At 52.3% G+C, this 22,091-nt stretch overlaps 1 protein-coding gene across 12 annotated transcripts in view; it reads left to right on the top strand.

Moving 5' to 3' along the window:
- Positions 1 to 3,776: 3,776 nt before the first annotated feature.
- LOC108318509 (calcium/calmodulin-dependent protein kinase type II subunit gamma) overlaps positions 3,777 to 22,091 on the top strand; it is a 51,997-nt gene continuing 33,682 nt past the window's right edge. For 4 of the 12 annotated variants that reach the window (XM_017549594.2, XM_017549613.2, XM_017549587.2 and 1 more), the window contains exons 1-3: positions 3,780 to 3,988; positions 5,295 to 5,389; positions 17,531 to 17,590. In XM_017549594.2, coding sequence (XP_017405083.1) covers positions 3,924 to 3,988; positions 5,295 to 5,389; positions 17,531 to 17,590 — 220 coding nt within the window. In that variant the 5' untranslated portion in view covers positions 3,780 to 3,923. Of the gene's footprint in view, positions 3,989 to 5,294; positions 5,390 to 17,530; positions 17,591 to 22,091 lie in introns of all 12 variants that reach the window. The other 8 variants (XM_017549640.2, XM_017549622.2, XM_037746090.1 and 5 more) reach the window with 7 other exon arrangements.

Here is a 22,091-nt window from a genome sequence, read left to right as displayed (position 1 = left end):
GGGTATAGTGACATGGACCTGTAGTCCCAGCCATTCAGGAGGTTGAGGCAGGAGAATGGCTTGAGCCCAGGAGTTTGAGGCTGGAGTGAGTGAGGATCACACCACTGCACTCCAGCCTGGGTGACAGAGTGAGACACTGTCTCAAAATGAAACAAAACAAATGTCGTATTTGCATTCTCACTCTTTCCTCTCTCCATGATCACATCTTCTCTCTAGTTTTAAATGCCTCACCATTAATTCTCTCAGAGTTCCTTGGAGAGAGGTCATGATCTCATCACTCTGAATTCTCCAAAACTAATCATAGAGTCTTAGAGTTGGAAGGGACCCAGAAGTCCAATGGGTTCCAAACTTCTTTTTAGTCAGGGACTCTTTTCTGCAACCAAATCTTATGTGGAACATCAATATATATGTTAACTAGCTGTTGGGGCCTGGCCATGTAACCCCACAGATTCTGCAGAATATAGACGGAAAACCCCTTATGGACACAAGACTTCAGAGGTTTCAAAGAGAAAGATCTGAATGATGGAGGGTCCCACCCAGTGGGGTGCCTTGGGTGATTATCAAGGCATTGATATCTTTGCCATTCCCGGTTTCCAAGCTCTGGACACAATCTGAGTGCTGGTGCTACCCAGGGGACAGGCTGCAACCACAGCAGCCCTGCCCACAGACCCCAGGAGGTTGCCATAGATACTGAAGTGGAGGGAGCTGATGAGCCTGTTATTATTTGTGTGTATCTTCCCTCTAATTGCTGTGGGGTAGATGGAGGTTGTGTGGGCACTACAGCAGTGCGGATAGAGGAGGGTGTGTGTGTGCGAGGGTGTGTATTTGTGTGTGCACACAGATTTGTCTATAGGCTCCGAACTACCACCGTGGATGCGTCAGAGGCTGTGCTGCAGAGAGAAGTAGTGAGGGAGGAAGGGAGAAGTGAGGTAGAGATAGAAAGAAAAACGGAGGCTGGACAAAGTGGTTTATGCCTATAATCCCAGTACTTTGGGAGGCCAAGACAGGATGATTGCTTAAGTCTAGGAGTTTGAGACCAACCTGGTCAAAATTGTGAGACCTCATCTCTACAAAAAATTTTAAAACTAGCTGAGTGTGGTGGCACATGCCTGTAGTCCTAGCTACTCAGGAGACTGAGGCTGCAGTGAGCCGTGATAGTACTACTGCACTCTAATCTGGGCGACAGAGTGAGGCCCTGTCTCAGGGGGAAAAAAAAGACAACGGATCGAGTTTTCTTCTAATCGTGTGAATTCTAATTTTCTACTTTATTGGATGTTTTACAAAGTAAAAGGCAGTACCTAGCCTATGGTAGGCAGTGATATTTGTTGAAAGACAGCTAGCTCCACTTACATAGAGCTGTGAGTCACCCCTGAGGCTTCACCCCAATATTTTTCTCATCACTCTTCTTTTTACCTAGAGACACAATACAAAGTGCTTTATATGGTTACCCCGGAACACCCAGTGTTGAACCTTCCCCTCAGCCAGGATGCTGTTGCTCTCACAGCAGGCATGTGAGACTGGTCAGGGTTGCAGTCCTGTCTTACATTTGCCCCAGGATACTCCTAGGGGACTCCATGGCAGCCCTCTTCTGTGCTTATTCTGACCTCTCCCCATCTCCTCATTCCACCTTCCATTCATGAATAGAAAGTTTCAAATATCAGCCTGGAGGTCAGGAACCAAGTTGCCTCAAGCACTTGGGAAGGGCACATTGATAATCAACTGATATTCGAGGTCGCTTCTGCCTTGAAGATGGATGACAGAAACTCAACAATTACTGGCATCCCCATGTAGGCAATCTCATTGCTTTACCGGACACTAGGACTTGGGACCTGGCTCTCACCCAGGTGCTTTGAGATAGGAAGTGGCCTTACTCTCCAACTCTCCATTTTGCTTCCTGTCGCCCTGGGGAAGGGTGGGGCATGGTTTGGCACCTTATCCCTTCCCTTGGCCCTCTCTACCCTCCTCCCAAGAGAACTGCTAATGCTTTTCCTTTAGGGCTTCGCCACCTCCCATTCCCTAATCATCCCTACTGGGCAGTCTGATTCCCAAAGCAGCTCACGGGGCTCTTGGGTCAGGACAGGAGGGGAGCCCTCCCAGAGAGCTCTGTCTCACCCACCCCTCAGGAAGGCAGCTTTGGAGGCTGGGACACCTCTCAGCTCCCTCCTCTGGCAGTGTCCTGCTGTAATCAAGACTGAGCTGCAGCCTCTGGCTGAGTACCATCCTGCCCAGCTGGAGCTGGGCCAGGCCTCAGGGGACAGCTGCCCAGGCAGGTTAGGAACCTGCCTAGCCTGTTTGTCCCCCATTGAAACAGTTATGTGCCTCTGTCCCACCAACTTCTGATGTGGGGACAGAAGAAGGGGTGATATCTCCCTCTGCCATCCCACAAACAGTTACTGAGGGTCTGGGGCTGAGTGTACAATGGTGAACAAAAGGCACAGAGGCCCCACCTTATTGGAGCCTACAATTCAGTGGGAGGGCAAATATGAAACAAATAATAACAGCAAACGTAGTTCTAATTAGGTACCAGGTACTAGTCTAAGTGCTTTAGCCCATTTAATGCTCACAGGCCTACAAGATAGATAATATTATTATTCCCGGCCGGGTGCGATGTCTCACGCCTATAATCCCAGCACTTTGGGAGGCCAAGGTGGGCAAATCAGCTGAGGTCAGGACCAGACTGACTAACATGGTGAAACCCCGTTTCTACTAAAAATACAAAAAATTAGTGGGGCATTGTGGCATACCGGTAATCCCAGCTTCTTGGGAGGCTGGGGCAGGAGAATAGCTTGAACCTGGGAGGTGGAGGTTGCAGTGAGCCGAGATCACACCATTGCACTCCAGCTTAGGCAACAACAGTGAAACTCCATCTCAAAATAATAATAATAGTAATAACATTAAGTGACTTACCCAAGGTCACAGAGCTGGTCAGTGAGTTGCCCAGAAATCCAAGCCAGGCAGTTTGATGCAAGTCACTGTTAGACAGCTATGCAATAGCTCTACTGTCCCTCATACCAGTCAATGCACTACAAAACGTGGTAAGTGTCAGAAAATAAAAGCACGAGGGTGCCCTGCAAGAAAATGGGGATTTCCTCTTTCTTCCACTTTCTCTTCTAGCCCCCACTACACAAAGCCTTTTTAAGTCTTCCCACTTCATCCCTTTCATTGCTGGCCGGATAGAGAACACTCTTTCATCCCTGCAGCTGTGGTGCAGGAAGGCAGAGTCCTACCTGCATCCTTGCCCCTGGCCTGGTCTCCCTGATCAAACCTCGCCTGAAGGGTTTCTTTCTAATAATGGCCCTGGTGCTTGCGCAAGTCTAGACTGTCAGCTCCCAGAGGGAAGGTGGCTGGCAGCTGGCTCAGCGCAGGCTGGGGGCGCCTCTGGGCGTGCAGCCTCGCATAGCTTCTTGACCTTGGATCTCGCTCCACATGCTAGGGACCCGGTTGGGGGCTCGGGACCCTCGTGTGGGGCCCCTCAGAGAGCTCGGTGGTCCAGACCCCTACACTTCTAACGCACCCTCGCACGCACGTTCCTGAGCCCGCGCAGGGTGCGCCCCGAGATGAGCCCATAGGTCGCGAATCTTCCAGTTCCGTCCGCCCGGCGGGCGGCCCGGAGCGAGGGCCCCCTCCCCTCGGCTGCCGGGCGCGCCAGGCCCAGCGCGGGCGGCTCTGGCGAGGGGCGGGGCCCGCGGCGGGAGGCCCCTCCCCGGGGGCGGGCCGGGGGCCGGGCGGGGGGGCCGGTGGGGCTGGGGGCGGGGCGGGCGGGCGGCGCGGGGGTGTCCCTCCCTCCCTCGCTCTCCCCGGTAAAGTCTCGCGGTGCTGCCGGGCTCAGCCCCGTCTCCTCCTCTTGCTCCCTCGGCCGGGCGGCGGTGACTGTGCACCGACGTCGGCGCGGGCTGCACAGCCGAGTCCGCCCGCCCGCCAGCATGGCCACCACTGCCACCTGCACCCGCTTCACCGACGACTACCAGCTCTTCGAGGAGCTCGGCAAGTACGGCCCGCCCGCCGCCCGCCGCGGTCCCCCGCCTGCCCTGCCGCCCGGGCGCTATGCGGCTCCTCGCCCCGCCCCCCGGCCCTTCACCGGCTGCTGCGGCGCCCCCTCGGCCGCCCCACCCCGGCCTTTCCCGCCCGCCGTCTCCCGGCCCCGCGCCCCCCGGCCCCGCGCCCCCCGCGCCTTGCCCCGCAGCCCCTCCGCACTCTGCAGCAGCTGGCGGGGCCGCTGCACCCCGGGCGCCGCCGCGGGCACTGCAGCCCCCGGACCGCTCCCGGGCGCCCTCCAGCCCCGCCCCTCCGCACCATTCAGGCGCCCCCTCCCGACCACCTCCCCACGCTGCCCGGGAGCTCACTCCGCACCCTGAACCCAGGTCCCACGCGCCTCGCACTCAGGAGCCTCCCCGGCCCTGCGGCCCCAGCCCCGCTGCGGAGCCCGGGCGTTGGGGGGGCCGTTTGGCACCCGGCCCCGCCCCCCGCGAGTGCAGCTCCAGGCTCCCAGCCCGGCGTCTGGGCAGTGCTGCGGCACCCCCGTCCCCTCCCCCCACCCCTGCAGTGGTCCCAGGAGCCGCGCCGCAGCCGCAGCATCCCCCTCCCCTACGCACTGAGCTGGCCGCTGCAGCAGCCCCGGCCCTCCACCCCCACCCGCGCCGCCGAGCCTGGCCACTGCAGCCCCTGCCCCGCCCGCCCCCCTAGACGTTTCCAGAGCCGAGAGTGCGAGCTCCCATTTTGGGGGGACGTCAAGGAAAATAGCATGGGAAGGGGAGCTCTTGATGTCAGACTGTGTCCTCTCTTCCTTTGCTGTCAGTTGAGCGGGATGCAGTGAGGTGAAGCCAGTTGTGGGGGATTTGAGCCTCACTTTGCCCCATGGTTAAGGGAGATTACTTTTTCAGGGGATGATACCTCTTGTTGATCTCTCCTTCCCCTACCCTCAGATGTTCCTGCCGAGAGTAGGGCAGGGTCTCTCTGGTCCCTTCTGCCCTGGTTCTCTTGGGTGGGACCGCAGGGCTGTCTGAAATGCAGCAGGTGTGTGTTTTCAGCGTCGCCCACCCGGAGGCTGTTGCCTTGCCCAGGGACTGGATGAGAGAGTGGGAGGGCAGCAGGCCACCAACATCTGTTCAGTGTCCTGCGGTGGCCACGTCCTTCTGCCTCGGGTTGGATGGTGGTGGTCGCAGCGCCGGGGTGTGTGTGTGTATGTGAGTGTAACTAGAGGTCTGGTGATGGGAGCATCATTGTCCCCAGACCTGAAGTGTGTCTGTGTCACTGCCCTGCTCCGTGTCCCAGTTCTTTCCCCCTTCTCCCTCCAGGGGTGCTTTCTCTGTGGTCCGCAGGTGTGTGAAGAAAACCTCCACGCAGGAGTATGCAGCAAAAATTATCAATACCAAGAAGTTGTCTGCCCGGGGTGAGTGTTCCCTGTCTTGGCCTTTTCCTGAGGGTGCCTCCAACGGCCATGGCTTCATCTGAACAAGCCCCAGGAATTGGGGGTTGTGCCTTTTAGTACTTGAAGAGGACTTGGAATTTCAGACTGGTTGGACTTTGAAGCCAGGAAAGGAGTTGCGGTGGAGGTGGGGAAGGGGTGGAGGGGACTGGAAGTGCTCAGGTAGCAAAGAATGAAGTAAGAAATGCAGGTAGCTACAGTGGCCCCTAAAGGCTCAAGGGAGTTGTCTTCAGGGAGGTGGAGGATATGGGAGTAGTGGGTGGCACGAAAGGGAGAACTCTTAATTTGGGGCATTTGGAGCCTCTCCCTTTGGGGCAGTGGTGGCCACAACAGGCATTTCCTGGTCCCTTTGCTCCCGTGGTGACTTAGGATGGAAATGCAGTAAGTGAGCATCTCTAACAAAGCCAGCCTCCCCTGCCCACCAGGCGGCAGAACAGACTCCCAAGGGAAGGGAATCTGTAAACGTCAGGGGAGGCTGCTATGGCGAGGGCATCTCAGGAACAAATTCTGCCAGATGAACTTGATTGCTTTTTTGATCAAATTACAAAGTTGGTGGTGCAGCAGCAGATGTAGTCTGTCCTGGGTGGAGGGTGATGCTTCATGGTCTAGAAATCCCAATGGTCCAGTTTGGGCAGGGACTGCACTACCTCGGAGTCTGAGGAACATAAAGGCCCAGGCCTTGGGGCCTCATTTTCGAGATCCTCCCAAGTACCTGAGGTGGGCGGGGGTGTTGGGGGGGGTGGTCAGGGCCTGTCTTTCACACCTTGAACCTGCACTCTCTGAACCTCCTATTGGGTGCTTGCCAAACTTACCTCATCTGATAGGTGTAGACCCAGCAATGTGTGAAGTGCTCTGTGAACACGTCTGGTGAGTATAGAGGTCAGATCTTGGAGGGCTGCAGGGCGCAGCTGGGGAACAAAGGTTATGAGATGCAGAGAAGGGAATTAGGGCTGGACAGTTGGATGCCATAAATACATTAGGAGCCAGGACACATGCCCTGGGGAAGACATGGGCTTTGGCCAATAATGACACGGGCTTCTCTGGGATAAGAGACATAGTAGATGTCCCAAGGGCTCAGAGAAGCTCTAAAATTCCATGGAGATGACAGTGGGCTTCTGTCATGTTGGCAGTTGTTCTGGGACCTGTTTAGCAGGGCCATCTTCACCCCCCGGCTGGGTACTCTCTCTCCATCCCCCCAGTAGGGCACGAATTGCTGACTCCCATCCAGCTCAATCTCTTGCTGTTCGTGTGCATTGCCTATAAAGTTGGACTTGTTTGTTTTCTTTCTCTCTGGGTACCTTGAGTCTGAGGATGGTTGCCATAGAGATATGTGGGCAGTCAAATGCCCTCCTCCCCTGGGGAGGAGGGGGCGCAGACAACAGGGGCTGAGCTCTCTGGCAGACATTCCCTGGCCAAGGATGGAAGGTGCAGGCAGGAACCATGGCTTCAGGCTGAATACCTCTCATGCTCACACAGCAGAGCCCTGGTGCATCAGAAACAGGGCTGGTGTCTGGTGTCTCCAGTTGATGACGCAATGCTTTTCTCTCCTTATCTCACCAGTGTTCTCTGACCCTGGAGTAAGGGAAGGAGAGACAGCCGGGAGCCAAATTCTGGGATGTGAGGATAGGTGACGTGGTGACTTCCTGCAGCTACCTGACTGGGGCTTTCATTTCCTACTCTTCCCCTACCCGCCTGAACTTCCATGACCTGTGTCATAGCATCCCGTTCCCTTCCTCACCTCCTTTCAACCTTGTCCCATCTTTCCCAGTGGATATCTTTCTTTCCCTGGCCAAATTGGATGAGGTTTGATTTCTCTTTGATTTTTTTTTTTTTCCCTCAAGAAGAGGATTCTTGTGTAAAAGTATATGCATCAGACAGAACTCCCCCTCTCCCGAGATGGCTATGCTAAGACTGGGCCCTGTTGTGTGGCCTTGTATGCCAGGTTGACTTTGGGACAGAGGCACAGATGATAGGCTCAGATGCCAGCCAGAGGGGTCAGAATGTGTAAGTGCCAGCCAGTACTGTGTGGAGGTGGGAGAGTAGGAAGGGGCTGTCTTGGAGATGGAGGGAACAGGGTGGTCTGGGCACAGGGGATGTGAGCTCCTGGAGAGAGCTGGGCCAGGGTAGCCATGGGCCGGTGCCCGTGGGGTTAGGAGTGAGGGCCCATGGCTTCCCTGAAGCCTCTCGGTTTACACTATATATTTTATAAAGGTGCAGCCGCTGGGGCTGGGTTTCACTCGTTGCTGTCTGTCTGTCAAGGGCTCTGCAGGTGTTGGATTTCTGTGTCTGGAAATGTCGTGGGCCCACCAGGGTCATCTGTGAAGGTCTGAAGGGGCTTGCTGTGTTTGCTGGGTCTTCCTGCCTACTGTCTTTCTTGTGATTCTCTGGGCTACAAACTGAAAAGAAAGAAAGAGGGTATAATGCTGTTTCTCCTTGGCATCCTTGGTGAGGTGGTCCAGGAGGCAGAGAGAGAGATCACCTGGTCTTCTAGGGGGTCCGACCTAGATGGGAAGCCTTCTTTTGGGCTGTTGTGTCTTGTCACTGTGGCCTCAGAGGCCCACATTGGCAGTTGGGGTGGCGAGGTGGGGAGTTCATGCAGATGTGCATTGAGCACTATCTTTGTCTGCCTGCCTGTCTACATAAAGTCACTGAAAGTCACATAACGTCACTCTATTTGCTTCAGAGCTGCTATACGAGTGGAGCTGGGCTCATAAGGGAGCCCGTGGTTCCAAGCTTAGCGCCGCTAGGCCGAAGGAGGCATTTAAAATAGGCTTGGATGCAGGAGCTAGTGGGCCAGGTGATGGCAATGATAAGTCGTTATTTTAAGATTTAAGAGCACCCCCCTCAAGGAGCCTGAGCCCTTATGTCTTTTTTTATTTTTAAATCTTCATATTCCCTTCTTATCTTTATTCATATGCATACAGATTTTCACCTCGTGGAGCATAACATTTTATATCCTGCTCTCTTTGCTTGTATCCAAAGCATTTCCCCCATATTGCTACAGTTGAAGGGCAAATGGTCTTTTCTTCTACATGGTTTAGGATTTATCCCTAAAACTATCAGCATCACAAGAAACTTCTGTATTTGTACAATTTATCTGGATTCTAGTTGCTTTCTGGAATCCAGATGGATTTATCCGAGATGGTTACTGGGGTAATGCCCTTGGCCTTACTAAGAGATACTACCGGAAGCAGTGTTATGAAATCTGTTATAACACTTAAGTGTATTTAATCTGTACACCCTGTTTGAAGAAACTTCTTTTGAAGCTAAATGTAAGCAAAAGCTTTCCTCTTTGTGAGGACCTGGGAGGTGAGGGAAGGGTCCTTATGTGCTTCTTCACTTCTGCGTGGGTAGGCCCTAGTGAAGTGCCTGACGTATGCTAGCCACATATGCATTAAATGAATGGGTCAAGAGGACTGTGTAACCAATCGTGGTTGCCTTTTGGCTTTGGCTCCCAGGAAACTCAGTCAAGTTGCCAAAGCCCTTGTACCCAGCTCCTGGCTTGGGTCCCCCGTTCTGATCCAGGGAGCCAGGTTGCAGACCTGATACGGCTGCTGGAAGAGAGGACAGATGAGGATAAAGACCTGTGTTAGGGGCATAAGGCAGAGTGGGAGATGTAGGCAGACAGTTAGCTGATGATTCCTCCTTCCTTGTCACCAAGGGCACCATAGGGCCACTGTTGGGATCTCTTCCAAGCAGTGATTTTCAATTTTAGTGTGCATAAGGATCACCCTGAGAACTGGTTTAAAAAATGCAGATTTCTGGGCTTTATCTACAGATTCTACTTCAGGAAGTCTAGGGCGGGGCCACAGAATCTGCATTTTAAACACATGCTCCAGTGAATTTCATGCAGGTGAGGCATGAGCCACTCTTTAACAGATGCCACCTAAAATCTGCAACAACAATGACAGTTGCTCTTGCCATGCCCTCTGGAATTCAATAGACACACCTTGGCCCAGCCTTCTCCAGATTGTGCCTCTGCTGCTGTGTGGCCATCTGTGCACATGGGCTGTTCTGTGATTAGGGGACTCATTCTGGGCCTCCGAATTGAGGTGTCTGTGTCTGAGGCTAAGGCAGGCTGGGTGGCTGGGGTTGTGGCATGTTGGCCACCAGAAGGGTAAAGGCTGTCCCTTTCTGGGTCCAGCTGGCCCTGGGGACTGAAATGGGATCCCCCTGGATGGTGCCCGCTAAGAGTCCCCGCCTCTCCCAGTGTTGGCCTGAGTAGCCCCCATGACATTTGTGTCCCCTGTGGTATCTCCAAGTGAGACTTTCCTGTTAAGGACCTGGGTGAAGTGAGGGAAAGAGAAGGGAGGGGGAAGTAGCAATGCAGGGAGTGGGAGAAGGAAGAGAAATCCACGCAGCACTGGAACACGGGCCTCGAGGAAGCATTTAGTGGGGTGTTTGCAAAACCATGCTTTCCTCCTAAAGATAAAACAGGCCAATTTCTGTAAAACAGAGAAATGGGCATCCTGCATATCAGCGATGGAACTCCTCTACCTCTCTCCTGAAGGGATGGAAGCCGACTGCAGGTCCCTCCTCTGTGTAAAGGCTTCTGCTGGGTGGCTTTTGTCATACGGTCACATTGAGCTGTGGGCCTTAGTGCACACAACACTAGCCTGACCCCTCCCCTCTCACCTGCCTTCCCGGAGTGACTTGGGGTGCCACATCAGGGGGTGGGGACGGAGGTGGGAAGGTGGCCCTATTCAGTCAAGGAGGCCCCTGCCTTCTTGCTGCTTCCTCTGGTCACTTCGCATCATACCCTTGTCAGAAGCTGTGCTGAAACCCTAGAGGTGAGTGGCTGACCCCATTCTCTGCCAAGGCTGGAGACATGGAAGGAGAGGCTGGGTATGATCGTTCCTGTCCCCATCTCTGTGCTTGCTGCTCTCTGAACAGCTTTGGCAGACTAACAAGGGCCTGATCCCATGGATGCCAAAAGGATGGTGACAGGAGGAGATGGGCACTTTGCACCTCCTGAATGCCTCTCTACAGAGGCCCTTTGTCATCTTGCCCATGGCCAGACAGATCTGCCCCAGGACCAGTGGGGAAACCAAGGCACAAAGCTTTGTCTGGGGTCTGTTTTTTTGGTTTTGCGCTGCAGGTGCCCGTGACTTTGCCAGGGCTTAGACCCAGCGTCCTCAGGCTGTGTGGCCTCCACCCACTCCTTGGCGCCTTTCTTTAAAACACAGGTTCTGGATACTTTGTTCCTGTGATGAATCTTGGCGCATCACCCCACACCTCTCCATCTAGGCCCTGAGCTCCAAGCCTGGTGGAGCAAATCCCTCCTCGTTGCTGGCTGAGGCCCCATTCCCGTCTGTACCCACCTCTCTGGGCTGTGCGGTGGGGAGATTTCCAGCCACTCCTCCCCAACACCATCTCCGCTTCCTGGGCCCTATCAGCAGCAGCCGCAGCTTCCCATCTGCTCCCCTCTTTTCTCCTCCCTTTTTTCCCCTCCCCCCTGCTTGCTGCTGCCCTGGGAGGAGCTATTTTTAGGGGCTGCTTCCTGGGATGTTTTACTTGGGGCTGGTTACCATGAAGGAAATGTCACCAAAACAGTGGGCAAAGGCTGCAGGCACCAGGAGCCTTGCCGGGGGCATGGAGAACACGATGGCTGATCCTGTTCTGGCCCTTGAGAGTGGCCAGTGTCCCCAGGCAGAGCCTTGCCTTCTTGGGGCTTGCTAGTGATCCCATGGGGATTTTCTCTGTCAAAGCTGATTTAGGGCCGTTTTGCTGTGGGGCATTTCTTGGAGCCTCTTTCCCTCTTTAGTTATAGCTTCCCTTGCCTTGAGATCTAGCGGCCAAAGTGGGGCTCAGCTCTTCGTGTCACCCTGTTAAAATTGCTTGAGTGAGGGCTGAAGAGAAGGGGAGGATGCTGGGTACTGCACAGAGCCTTGGGGGTTCACATGGGCATGTTTCAGGCCCCGTCCCTCTATTCACAGCCCCTAGCTAGTCACCGGTTGTACGGGTATGAGGAAATTAGAAACTATGGTCTTGCTCTTACATGGTGGATGGACTTTGCTTTTAATTGGAGACTCTTTGTACCTTTAGAGTGAGATTCAAAGAGGAAGGGATGTGGCATCGCAGTGTCAGGGTGAGGTCAGTGGGACTGTGGCTTGGGATTCCCACTGGTTGGTGCCCCAGACCTGGGGCTGTGCATAAGCAGCTGGGAAAGGTGGATTATGATACCAAATCCCTGTGCTGTCCTTGTTTCTGCTCCTCAGAGTGGTGCCTAAGGGGACCGGACAGGGGCCTCTGCTGCTTGGGAAGGAGATGAGGGGCACTCAGGAGGGCACAAGTAAGGCTGCCTCGCATCAAGCCCTGAAATCAGTGGGGCTGCAGGAAGCATCTCACATCCACATTTGGGGTCTCAGGCACAGAACTGCAAAATGCTCTTTGCAAAGTTAAGAATGTCTTTGAGATTGGAACTTCGGATTGTCCTCAGCCAGCGTAGAAATGTGCATCCTTTCCCTCAGACAGAAAGTTGTATGTTTAGGTGGCAGCAGGATCTTATTTGAAGCTAGTGCTGGCATTTGTGGGGTTTTTTTTAGGAAAATGTCACTAAGTCAGCAGGCGTATCCCTGACAGGGCCATGGAGAGTCTGTGGCCAGCCCTCCCTGGCCCCCTGACCTGGTGGAGGAAGGAAGGGGCATTGGAGTAGGCTTCTATCTTCAGGCCAGAGGGGAAGGTGGTTCAAGGGCAGGCTCAGTGTACCCCTTGGCTGCACGCTATCACCTCCTATCTGCTTCCTCTTCTGCCTCCCTCGGTGCATCTGGTCACTTCTTGCTGCCCTTCCTGTGAAATTGTGGTGCCTTGGACCAGATCCTGAAGTACTTGGGGAGAAGGCGGGAGAGGCTGGGCTTCCAGGATCCTTGTTTCCCAGGGCCAGGCTCTGGCCTGGGTAGGCTGCTGGGGAAGGGCTGGAGCTGCTTCTGCTTTTTGCTCCTGTTGCCACCTCTGCTTATGACGGGGAAAACCTGCAGAGGGCTGTGGTTGGAGCTGGGCTCAAGGCCGGCAGGGGTGGGTCTCTCCATGGCAGTAGCACACAGGCGGGCAGGAAGTGGCCCTGTGCAAAAGCGGGAAGTGGCTGTTGTCAAACAGGAAGGGGGGGCTGGGCTGTGGGAGGGGCGGTGATGAGCCTGGTAGAAAGGTGGCTGGAGGAGGGTCTACTTCGAAAGGTCCCAGCCGCTCCCTAGTGGTCACTGGAAGGCGGGGGCATCTCAAGGGAGGCAGCTACCTTTGTGGCACCTTGGGATGGCGAGCCAGGGCCCTCCCACTATGGACCAAGTCCATTCAGTTGGCCTCACCCTTTTTGGGGTTGGGGATGCTGCTTCCAGCTGGGATGCTCTTGCAGTTGGCAAAGATGCTCTAGAAACCACTACTCCATCCTGGAACCCCTCCGCTGTTGCTGCCACTGGAGTGGACCCTCAGCTTTTTCCCAGCTGTGGTCCAGCCCTGGAACTGACTACAGGACAGGAAGTGCGGGGCAAAGAGACAGGAGACAACAACTGGAGAGGCTGGGTGGTGGCCGGGTGGTACATGATGGCAGGGAGAAATTGCTCTGCTCATTGAGGAGAGCTTGTGGATGGCAGGATGCCACGGCTGCGAGGAAGAGGAGGGAAGCGGGCAGTGACGCTTCCTGTGGTGGTCCCCATTCTCTGAGGAGCCCCTGTTGCTGCCCATCATCTGCAGACTATAGACACAGGTGGGCCCCACCAAAACAGGGGGATACCCCACCCCCAGGACTGCAACGAGGACCATGTGGGGAGTCCAGAAGCCAGGCAGGAGGGCTCGGTTGCTGTGTTGCAGACCCTGATTCTGCCTGGGTACAGGGGACTGTGGGTTCCATTCACAGTGTCCCTGGTGATATCTGTGACCACAAGCCCAGCCCAGGAGACCCTATCCACCTTCTCACTGGGCCCTTGGAAAGGAGCTATATGCCAGGCCTTATGCAAAACTCTTAACCTGTACCACCTCAGTTAAACCTCAAATCTTGCTATCTCCGTTTTAGAAGTGAGGAACCTCTTCCAAAATAATGTGTGGCTCACTGTCTCACCTCCTTTGAATCCTAATCAAATGTCACCTCCTTACTGAGGCTTTCCTGGACCACCCTACATAAATCTACACTTCCCCTTTCTCTGGTTTTTCTACGCAGTACTTGCCATGACATCTAATGTGCCATTGAGTTTTTTTATTGTCTGTCCTTTCCCCACATGCAGCCCACTAGAGTGTCAGCTCCATGAGGGCAGGGATTTTTGTCTGTTTTATTCACCTGTCTTCATAGCATCTCGAATAATGCCTGTCACATAGTAGGCCTCAGTAAATCAATCTTTCTTTCTTTCTTTCTTTCTTTCTTTCTTTCTTTCTTTCTTTCTTTCTTTCTTTTTTTTTTTTGAGACGCAGTCTCGCTCTATCACCCAGACTGGAATGCAGTGGCCTGATCTTGGCTCACTACAGCCTCCACCTCCTGGGTTCAAGCACATCTGCCTAATTTTTGTATTTTTGTTAGAGACAGCATTTTGCCATGTTGGCCAGGTTGGTCTTGAACTCCTGACCTCAAGTGATCCACCCATCTTGGCCTACCAAAGTGCTGGGATTTCAGGCGTGAGCCACCATGCCCAGCCACAGTAAATATTTCATGAAGGAATGAATGAAGCTCTGGTGGGTTTAATAGCTTGCCGGATGTGGCAGTGTTGGGCTCAATCCAGGGCTGTCTGACTCTAAAACCAATGAGTTGTTAATTGCCATACTCCACAGCTTAGAATCAGAATGAGGACCAAGGTACAGTCCTGGGGTTCAGAGAAGACCTGGGCCTTGCTGGGAACATGGGGCTTAGCTCCTTGGAGTTAAGGCTGAATTAAGAGGCTAACGAGGACCCTCTGGACGCTGAGCAGCTCCTTCGAGGAGCTGAGAGCCTGAGTCTGTGTCTCTCCTCTTCACTCAAAGTCACTGCTAAAGCCAGAGTGCCCTTATTTTTAGTGTGTTGCTGTTGTGGGACTGTAACCATTAGCTAGTAAGAGACTTAAGGAAGGAGATAAACATTAATCTTCTGGGCTTTCCCTCAGCTGCCACCTCCGCATTGCAAGATGCTGTTCTCCTGCACCTGTCCAGGCAACCAAGCCCGAGAGTTATGGGCTGGAGGGTGGAGAGGTGCATGCCTAGAGAGAGGGCCATGGATCTGTTACTTTGGGGCTGGCTAGCTTGGTACCTCCATCTCAAGTCCAGGGATGGAAGGTGGGGTCATGTCAACATCCTGCCAGATCTAGAATAAGCAAGCCCCCCAGCCACCAGGCAAGGCTTTTGAAGCCTCCTTGAGTGCCCCACTTCTGGAGTTTGCTGGCCACATCCTGTGCCTGAGACCAAGGGATGCCAGGTGATCTGGGAGTTAGGGGTTACCTGGGGTTCTCCTGGCTGCATCCTGGTCAGTGGTCATGCTGAACCCAGGGACAGGAAGGAAGGCCTGACCCAGATCTTTGGCAGCTGGGACGGATTAGCTGGGCAGCAGGAACTAATCTCTGTCTGTCCCCACCTCCTTTCACAAAGTAGAGCTGTTGCTAGAGGGAAAGTTTGAGACAAAGCTGGGTTTGGTTAGTGAAACAATAAATGTGAATTTCTTCTAGTCCACAATCCCTACATTATCTCAAACTGACAGGCCTGGGTTTGAATCCCAGTTCTATCTCTTTCCTGCTGTGGAATCTTGGGCAAGTTACTTAACTTCCCTGGGCCTCCATTTCTTCCATCATCTAGAAATGTGGACAATCATAGCATTCCCCTGATGAGATCATTGGGAGGGCCGCAGGAAGCTTTACAGAGGCTTTTTGCTGTGTAGGGTAGAGGCAGGGAGATAGGAAGAGCTTGGCAGCTGTGGATATGAAGGCACTTGTGCAGGCCTGGAGAATTCAGGTGAACTGGACTCTCTTCCTTTTGGACCCCCTCCAAAGCCTGGAGTCTTGACTCAGTTCTCACCATTCTTTTTTTTTTTTTTTTTTTTTTTTTTGACATGGAGTCTTGCTCTTTCACCAAGCTGGAGGGGAGTGGCATGATCTCGGCTCACTGCAACCTCCATCTCCCCAATTCAAGCGATTCCCCTGCCTCAGCCTCCTGAGTAGCTGGGACTACAGGCACACACCACCACGCCCGGCCAATTTTTTGTATTTTAGTAGAGATAGGGTTTCACCATGGCCAGTATGGTCTCAATCTCCTGACCTCATGATCTGCCCACCTCGGCCTCCCAAAGTGCTGGGATTACAGGCATGAGCCACCGCGCCTGGCCTTATTCTCATCATTCTTTATCCAGTCATCATAGCGCAGGTGTGGAGAAAGAGAGCTCTAGGCTCAGACCACCTGCATCACTGCCTGTCTGTGTTACCTGAGGCAGGTTACTCTGTCTTTTTAAACCTCAGTTTCTTCATTTGTAATATAATGGAACTAATCAGATCCCTATTTCACAGAGTTTCCCATAGGTATGAAATATGGTAATCCATGCCTCTGCCTGACATGTAGTCACTGCTTAGTAAGCGATTGTTATGACTACTTCTGTTGTTATTGGTAAACCCTTATTTAGCCCCTGTTTACAGAAAGAACTCTAGAAAGCACTACCCGGAAAGGTACCCCCACCCTTCGGAGAGCTTGCAACTGAAAGATAACTGATGTAATATATGATGTGAGAATCGTGAGAAGTGCATTGGGAAATTGCGGGGGTGGAGTAGGAGGGAGAAGTCACAGTCTACCGGGAGGAGCAGGGAAGACTTCATGAAGGAGGTGACTTTTGGCAGGATTTCAGCAAGTAGAAAGAGGGAAGGACAGTGGGGGAGGGCTGTGAGGCCTCCGTGCTGTGAGTAGCATCCTCTCTTCCCACATACTGGAGCTCTGCCTTCCTGTGGAAGGAATTGACCCACGCAGCTCACTTGGATCTGGGGACTCATGGATTTCTGATTATTCCACCAAAACTGAGTAATCCCAGGGTCTGAATGTGAACAGGTCAAAGCTCACAGCAGTGGTGGCCAAGAAGACCCTGGGGAGAGGCAGGATTTGTTTCCTGGTTTCTCTTTCTATAAAATGGGCATCATACTAATGCCAACATCCTAGAGGTGTTATGAGGATAAATTAAAAGAGGCAGCTGCCTGGTGTAGAAGTAAGCTCTGAATACAGTAAATGTTAGCTATTATTTTTTTAAGTCATCGTTATCTTGATCATCAACGTCTTTATTATCAGCATCATTATGTTTCAGGCTTGTCTATGTAGAGAATATATGCAAAACCCTTAGCCAGTGCCAAGTATATATTAGGTGCTCAGTATAACTTAACTATTATTAGTATTCCTAAGAAGAAAGAGCTTCTGGGCCAGGTGCAGTGGCTCAAGCCTGTAATCTCAGCATTTTGAGAGGCTGAGGTGGGTGGATCACCTGAGGTCAGGAGTTTGAGACCAACCTGGCAAACATGGTGAAATCCCATCTCTACTAAAAATACAGAAATTAGCCAGACGTGATGGTGTGTACCTGTAATCCCAGCTACTCAGGAGGCTGAGGCAGGAGAATCACTTGAACCTGGGAGGCAGAGGTTGCATTAAGCTGAGATCACACTAATGCACTCCAGCCTGGGTGTCAGAATAAGACTCCGTCACAAAAATCAAAAATACGAAAGAGATTTTAGACACTGGGCCACTGAAACCCTGTTGTAGTGGAAAGAGCACCAGAGTTTTAGTTGAAGACCTGAATTCAAATCCCAGCTCTCCTGCTCACTGACTTGAAATGTGCAACCTCTTGAGTCATTTTCTCATCTGGAAAAGGTGGTCATGATAACGATCTGGCCCAGTCCTGGTGGCTGGCGCCTATAGTTCCAGCTATTTAGGGGGCTGAAGTGGGAGGATCACTTGAACCCAGGAGTTTGAGGCTGTGATCATGCCACTGTACTCCTGCCTGAGGGACAGAGTAAGACCCTAAAATGAAAAGAAAACAAACCATCTCCAGGATTGCCATGACTTGCTGCATTACTTCAGCAAATCATCGCAAGTGCATAGTTGGTACCTAAGAACTGAAAGAATATGAGTAACAAGGTGACCACAAAGAGCGTGGATGGTTAATGGCTTTTGTTTTTTCTCTTCTGCTTTTAGATCACCAGAAACTAGAACGTGAGGCTCGGATATGTCGACTTCTGAAACATCCAAACATCGGTGAGTGCCTGGACACAGAGCATTTTGTGGGTATTTTGTAGAAGCAGGAAGAGCAGACATCCACTGCTTTTGTGTGTGGGATCACCTCTGTCTATGGACCTTTACCTAGTGTCTGTTTTTGCATGAGCAGGATAGCTGCTGTGTCTCAGAATTCTGGGGCATTCTAGTTTAGAGACCTGAGTATCTGCATCACTGCGGCGCGTCTCAGGGCTGGGGTGTGAGGCATCAGAATAGGTTTCAGACGCTATTTCTTCCCTTTCTCCTTCTGTCTTTGGGCTGAGGTCCAGGGTCCTCAGCGTGTGAGGTTCCAGGCTCCTAGCCTGCCAGCATCCCTCACCAAGGGCCATCCACAGCGTTCATGAAAGGATCAGGATTTTGTTTGTGGACCTGAAAGAGTTTTGTTCCTGCTGCGGTGTCCTGCACACTTTAGGGGTTTCCATGGTGCTCCCATTTGTATTCCCTAGAGCCAAGAAAACAAGCTGCCCGCGTTGTCGTTCCCCCCACCCCCGCCTGGCTTTTCTAGAGAAGGGATGGCAGGAACCACTCAGATGGATAAGGAGAAAAAAGAGGATTTCTCCCTGCTCCCACCCTGACTGGGGGGACAAGAGCACATTGTTGGTTGTGCTAAAGCCTGAGGAGGTTTGCCTGCCTCAGCCCACTCTGGCACAGTTTTACTTTGTTCAGCTGAAGTCGTCTTTGCCAAAAGCGTTGGCCCTGATTTGGTGCTCCTTGCAGAAGGGACAGAAACTGTGCTGGCTGCAGTGTCTGAGCAGAAGCCCCAGTGTTGACTTGAGGCAGAGCAGGGCGCATCTCCTAGGTTTTCCCTGAAAGCCCTGAGTCATCACAAAAGACAACACGTGTTCTGTGCTCCTCAGGCATGGCCTAAATATTGGGGCTCCCACCGTGCCCCAGAGGCCGCCTGCTCTGCTCTGTTGGCAGTCAGGGCTGTGAGGTGACTTGCTGAAGCCTAGTACTTCCTTCAGAGCTTCCCAGCCCCTGGCTTCCCAGGTCTTGGGCTGGAATGCTCTAAGTGAACCCTGTCGTGGAAGAGCTGAGGTCCTGCTCTATCCCACTGGGAGAGGAGCAGCTCTGAGTTAGTCAGAATGTCAGCCATGCAGGGCTTTGTTGATGGTAGTCAGCAGCTTGGATTACACCCGAAGCAGATTGGCATGGCTGGTGGCGATCAGCTCTGCCTGGTGCAGTGTGTTGTTCTGCAGAGCCAGCACCTCTCAGCTGGTGGGTTCCTGGCCTCAGAACTAGAGGAGCACCTAGGTGGTCACCTGAAAACAGCACAGTGGGGACTGACGTGTTGCCTTGGGTAGGAGAGGGCCCACAGAGAGAAACACCTAGAACAGCAGTCACAGATACAGGCATGTTTTTGTTGGCTGGCTCAGTAGTCTAAAAATATTTTTATTATTTGCCAATATTTAAAAACGAGATTTCACATTTTGAAAAAAAAATCTATTCCCCTGCCTTTCCAATCAGAAGGCTTCACTCTGCTGAGCCCCCACCTTGCATGTCTAGAAGGAGCTGTGGGGAATGGTGGCTGCCCCCTCAGCCCGCTGGCCACCATCCCTGTGACCCACTATGAGCTCACATTTGCATTGCCTACCTTGGCCCAGTAGGCCTTGCAAGCTTGTGATCTCTGACTTAGAAGTTCCAGAACAGGAAGAAAAAGCATGTGCGTGACTAAAGCCACCCATAAGCCCAGAAGCATTTTGATGTTCCAGTCCTGTATCGCAATATCTGAGAAGGGTAACGTCCTTTCCTTTATGTTCCTTATGACCAACTGGTATAGCAATGATAAGTCCTCATGTAGGCAGGAGACCAGTGGCCGGAGTCGATGATGCAGGAGGCAGAACCATGCCATGTCCACATCATCCACCATGTGGGCGGGTTGACCACAGATGGGTCAGGGTATAATGAAGACAATTTAGAAATGAACAGGAAGGACAAAAATAGGATTCTATCTGAAAAAAGCTCTAGCCTTCTTTTTATGTATTTCTAGAATTAAATACATACTTTTTGACCTCTTAGACTTCACTTCGTTTGGTAGCCCTTTCCTTTCACCATCTGCCCTCAGCTCAGAATGGAGGCAGGCAGAGGGACTGTCCATCCTGGCCGTCTGCTCAGAGGCCAGGCAGGGCCCAGTTACTCTGTTGGCCTCTAATTTCCTAGACTGTGCTTCCATTTCATGACTGCTTCCAAGTCCTAGAGAGGTTGGTCCGAGGACAGTTCTGGGGTCAAGGGTGGGCAGAGGGAAGGGGGGAGTCAAGACTGTGTCCTGGGAGCTCCAGCATCCTGTGGGGACCAGGGCTCTTAGAGATGTGGCGTAGCTGCAGGAACAGGAAGCTGTGGTTGCCATGGATCTGGACCTGGCTTTTGGCGGGAGAGGAGGCAGTTTTGTGCCCCTAATTCACTATTCCTCTCCTCTGTCCACTGCGCCGTCCTTCAGAACTGTGACCCTTCTGGCTCTGGCCTCTTGAACTCCATCCCAAAGGGAAACAAACGGGCCAGCCCAAGAACAGTGCACAGTCGAGGAAGCTGAGAGTAGAGAGCATGTGGTCAGCCCAGGCTGTGGTCAGACTCGGAGGCATGGAATTCAGATGGGGCATTTGGTGCTAGGGGCCAGCCATGCCCAGTTTTCCCCTTAATAGCTAGATATTCTGTCTCAGGAGTTATAAGCCTGTTGGAAAAGTGAACTCTGATGTAAACTCTGGACTTTGGGTGATGATGATGAGTCAGTGTGGGGTCATAGATGGCAACAAATCCACCACTCTGGTGGGAGATGTTGATGGTGGGGGAAGATGTGCGTGTGGGGACTCGGTATTTGGGAATGCTCTCGGGTATTTGGGAACACTCTGTACTTTCCGCTCAATTTTGCTGTGAACCTAAAACTGCTCTGAAAATAAAGTTTATTAATTAAAAACAAACAAACAAACAACAAAATGCCTGTTGGGTGTAAGGCACACTGCCGACCTCCAAACAGTGCTGGGAGTGTGGCCAGCAGTGGGGAGTTGAGAGGAGGAGATGCTGGTGTGAAGTCTGAGGTCTGAATGAAGTCCGTTCTACCTGTGATCTGCCTGCTCCCTGCTCTCAAGTCCTCCGATGAATAGACTCTGTCTTCCTTCGTGCTGAGCTGCCCCAGCAGTTTCTATCACAGTCTAGCATTGCGGTTTAGAGCAGCACTTCTCAAACTTTTATGTGCTTATGACTCACCCAGGGATCATGTTAAAATTCAGATTCCGATTCAGGAGGTCTGGATTAGGACCTGAGTCTCCAGGTGATGCTCATGCTAGTGGTCTGCCTCCTGGTCTGTACTTGGAGAAGCCAAGATTTGCGGCTTTGGAGTCACATCCAGATTTGGGGTTTGAATCTGGGATTTGCTAATTAGTAACTGTGACCTCTGTCAAGTTATTTAACTCTGTTGTGCCTGCCTCTGTTTTGTTATCTGGGTCCCTTCGTGGAGTTGTTATGAAAGGGTTCAGCCAGGAAAGGAGGCTTTAGAAGGGAGATGATGAAAATGGAGATTCCAGCTCCTAGAAGTAATCTTTCCAAGACCCCCAGCCTTGACTCAGTTCACAAGTTATTCAAGCCTGGCCATTTACCCTTGAGCCCAGGGCCCATTCAGCTAACAGTGAGTGCAGCAAAGAAACAGTTGCAAATAAAAAAGAAACACTGAATCATGACTGAGCAGTTCCTACATCCCTGCCTCCAGGGTGGGGGTGGGGGGAGCCCTGCCACAGCAAGCTCTTGAGGGGCAGCTCAGTCCCCCACAAGCCCCCATGGCAACAGGACCTCCTTCCCACTTGTTATTGCTGCAGATATTTTTAACAGCGACACTTTTTCAGTGCTTTTTGGAGAAAGATTTGTTAGTTAAAATGTGGCATATTGTTGGGTGGTTTTTAAAGAATTGGAAATAGCCACAACATTTGGGTTGTGGCTATCTCAGTCCTTGAAGACATGAAATATCAAGTAAAGGTTTGTAGGTGTTTTGGCCTGTTCTGTCTTCCACTGTTTTTAAAGAACAGTAATTAGGTTTGTTGCTGAAATGCAGTGAATGCTTTATACTCATTTCCCCAGATCTTCCTGTCTATGGACGTGGCCTGGCCCTCATTGGCCTTCATACCCTGTCATTACTCTGGAATGGGCTGAGTGTCAGATTATTTGATTGCACGCATCCATAGTCCCTCTGCTCCTGCCTCACAGCACGACATAGTTGTGCTTAGTTACACATTTGTGTAATTGCTGGTTTAAAGCCCATCTTCCCTCTTTGCCTGGCAGCTCTGGGTAGTAGGGCTGGCTCCTCTTCTTCACAGCCACATTCGTAGCATGTACAGCCTCGCCTGCTTTAGGGTAGCTGCCCAGTGGACATTGTTGAGCCAGTCAGAATGGCCAGGGGTAGTGGGGACAAATTGGAGCTCCTTTGCTTGAGTTTGAGAAGGTGACTCCCGAGTGACTCTGTAATATCAGGAATCTTTTTTTTTTTTTTTTTTTTTTT

The sequence above is a fragment of the Cebus imitator genome, unplaced genomic scaffold (genome assembly GCF_001604975.1).
Source record: "Cebus imitator isolate Cc_AM_T3 unplaced genomic scaffold, Cebus_imitator-1.0 Scaffold11, whole genome shotgun sequence".
NCBI lineage: Eukaryota > Metazoa > Chordata > Mammalia > Primates > Cebidae > Cebus > Cebus imitator.
Note: the sequence above shows the minus strand (reverse complement) of the source record. Positions and strands in the feature narration are given on the sequence as shown.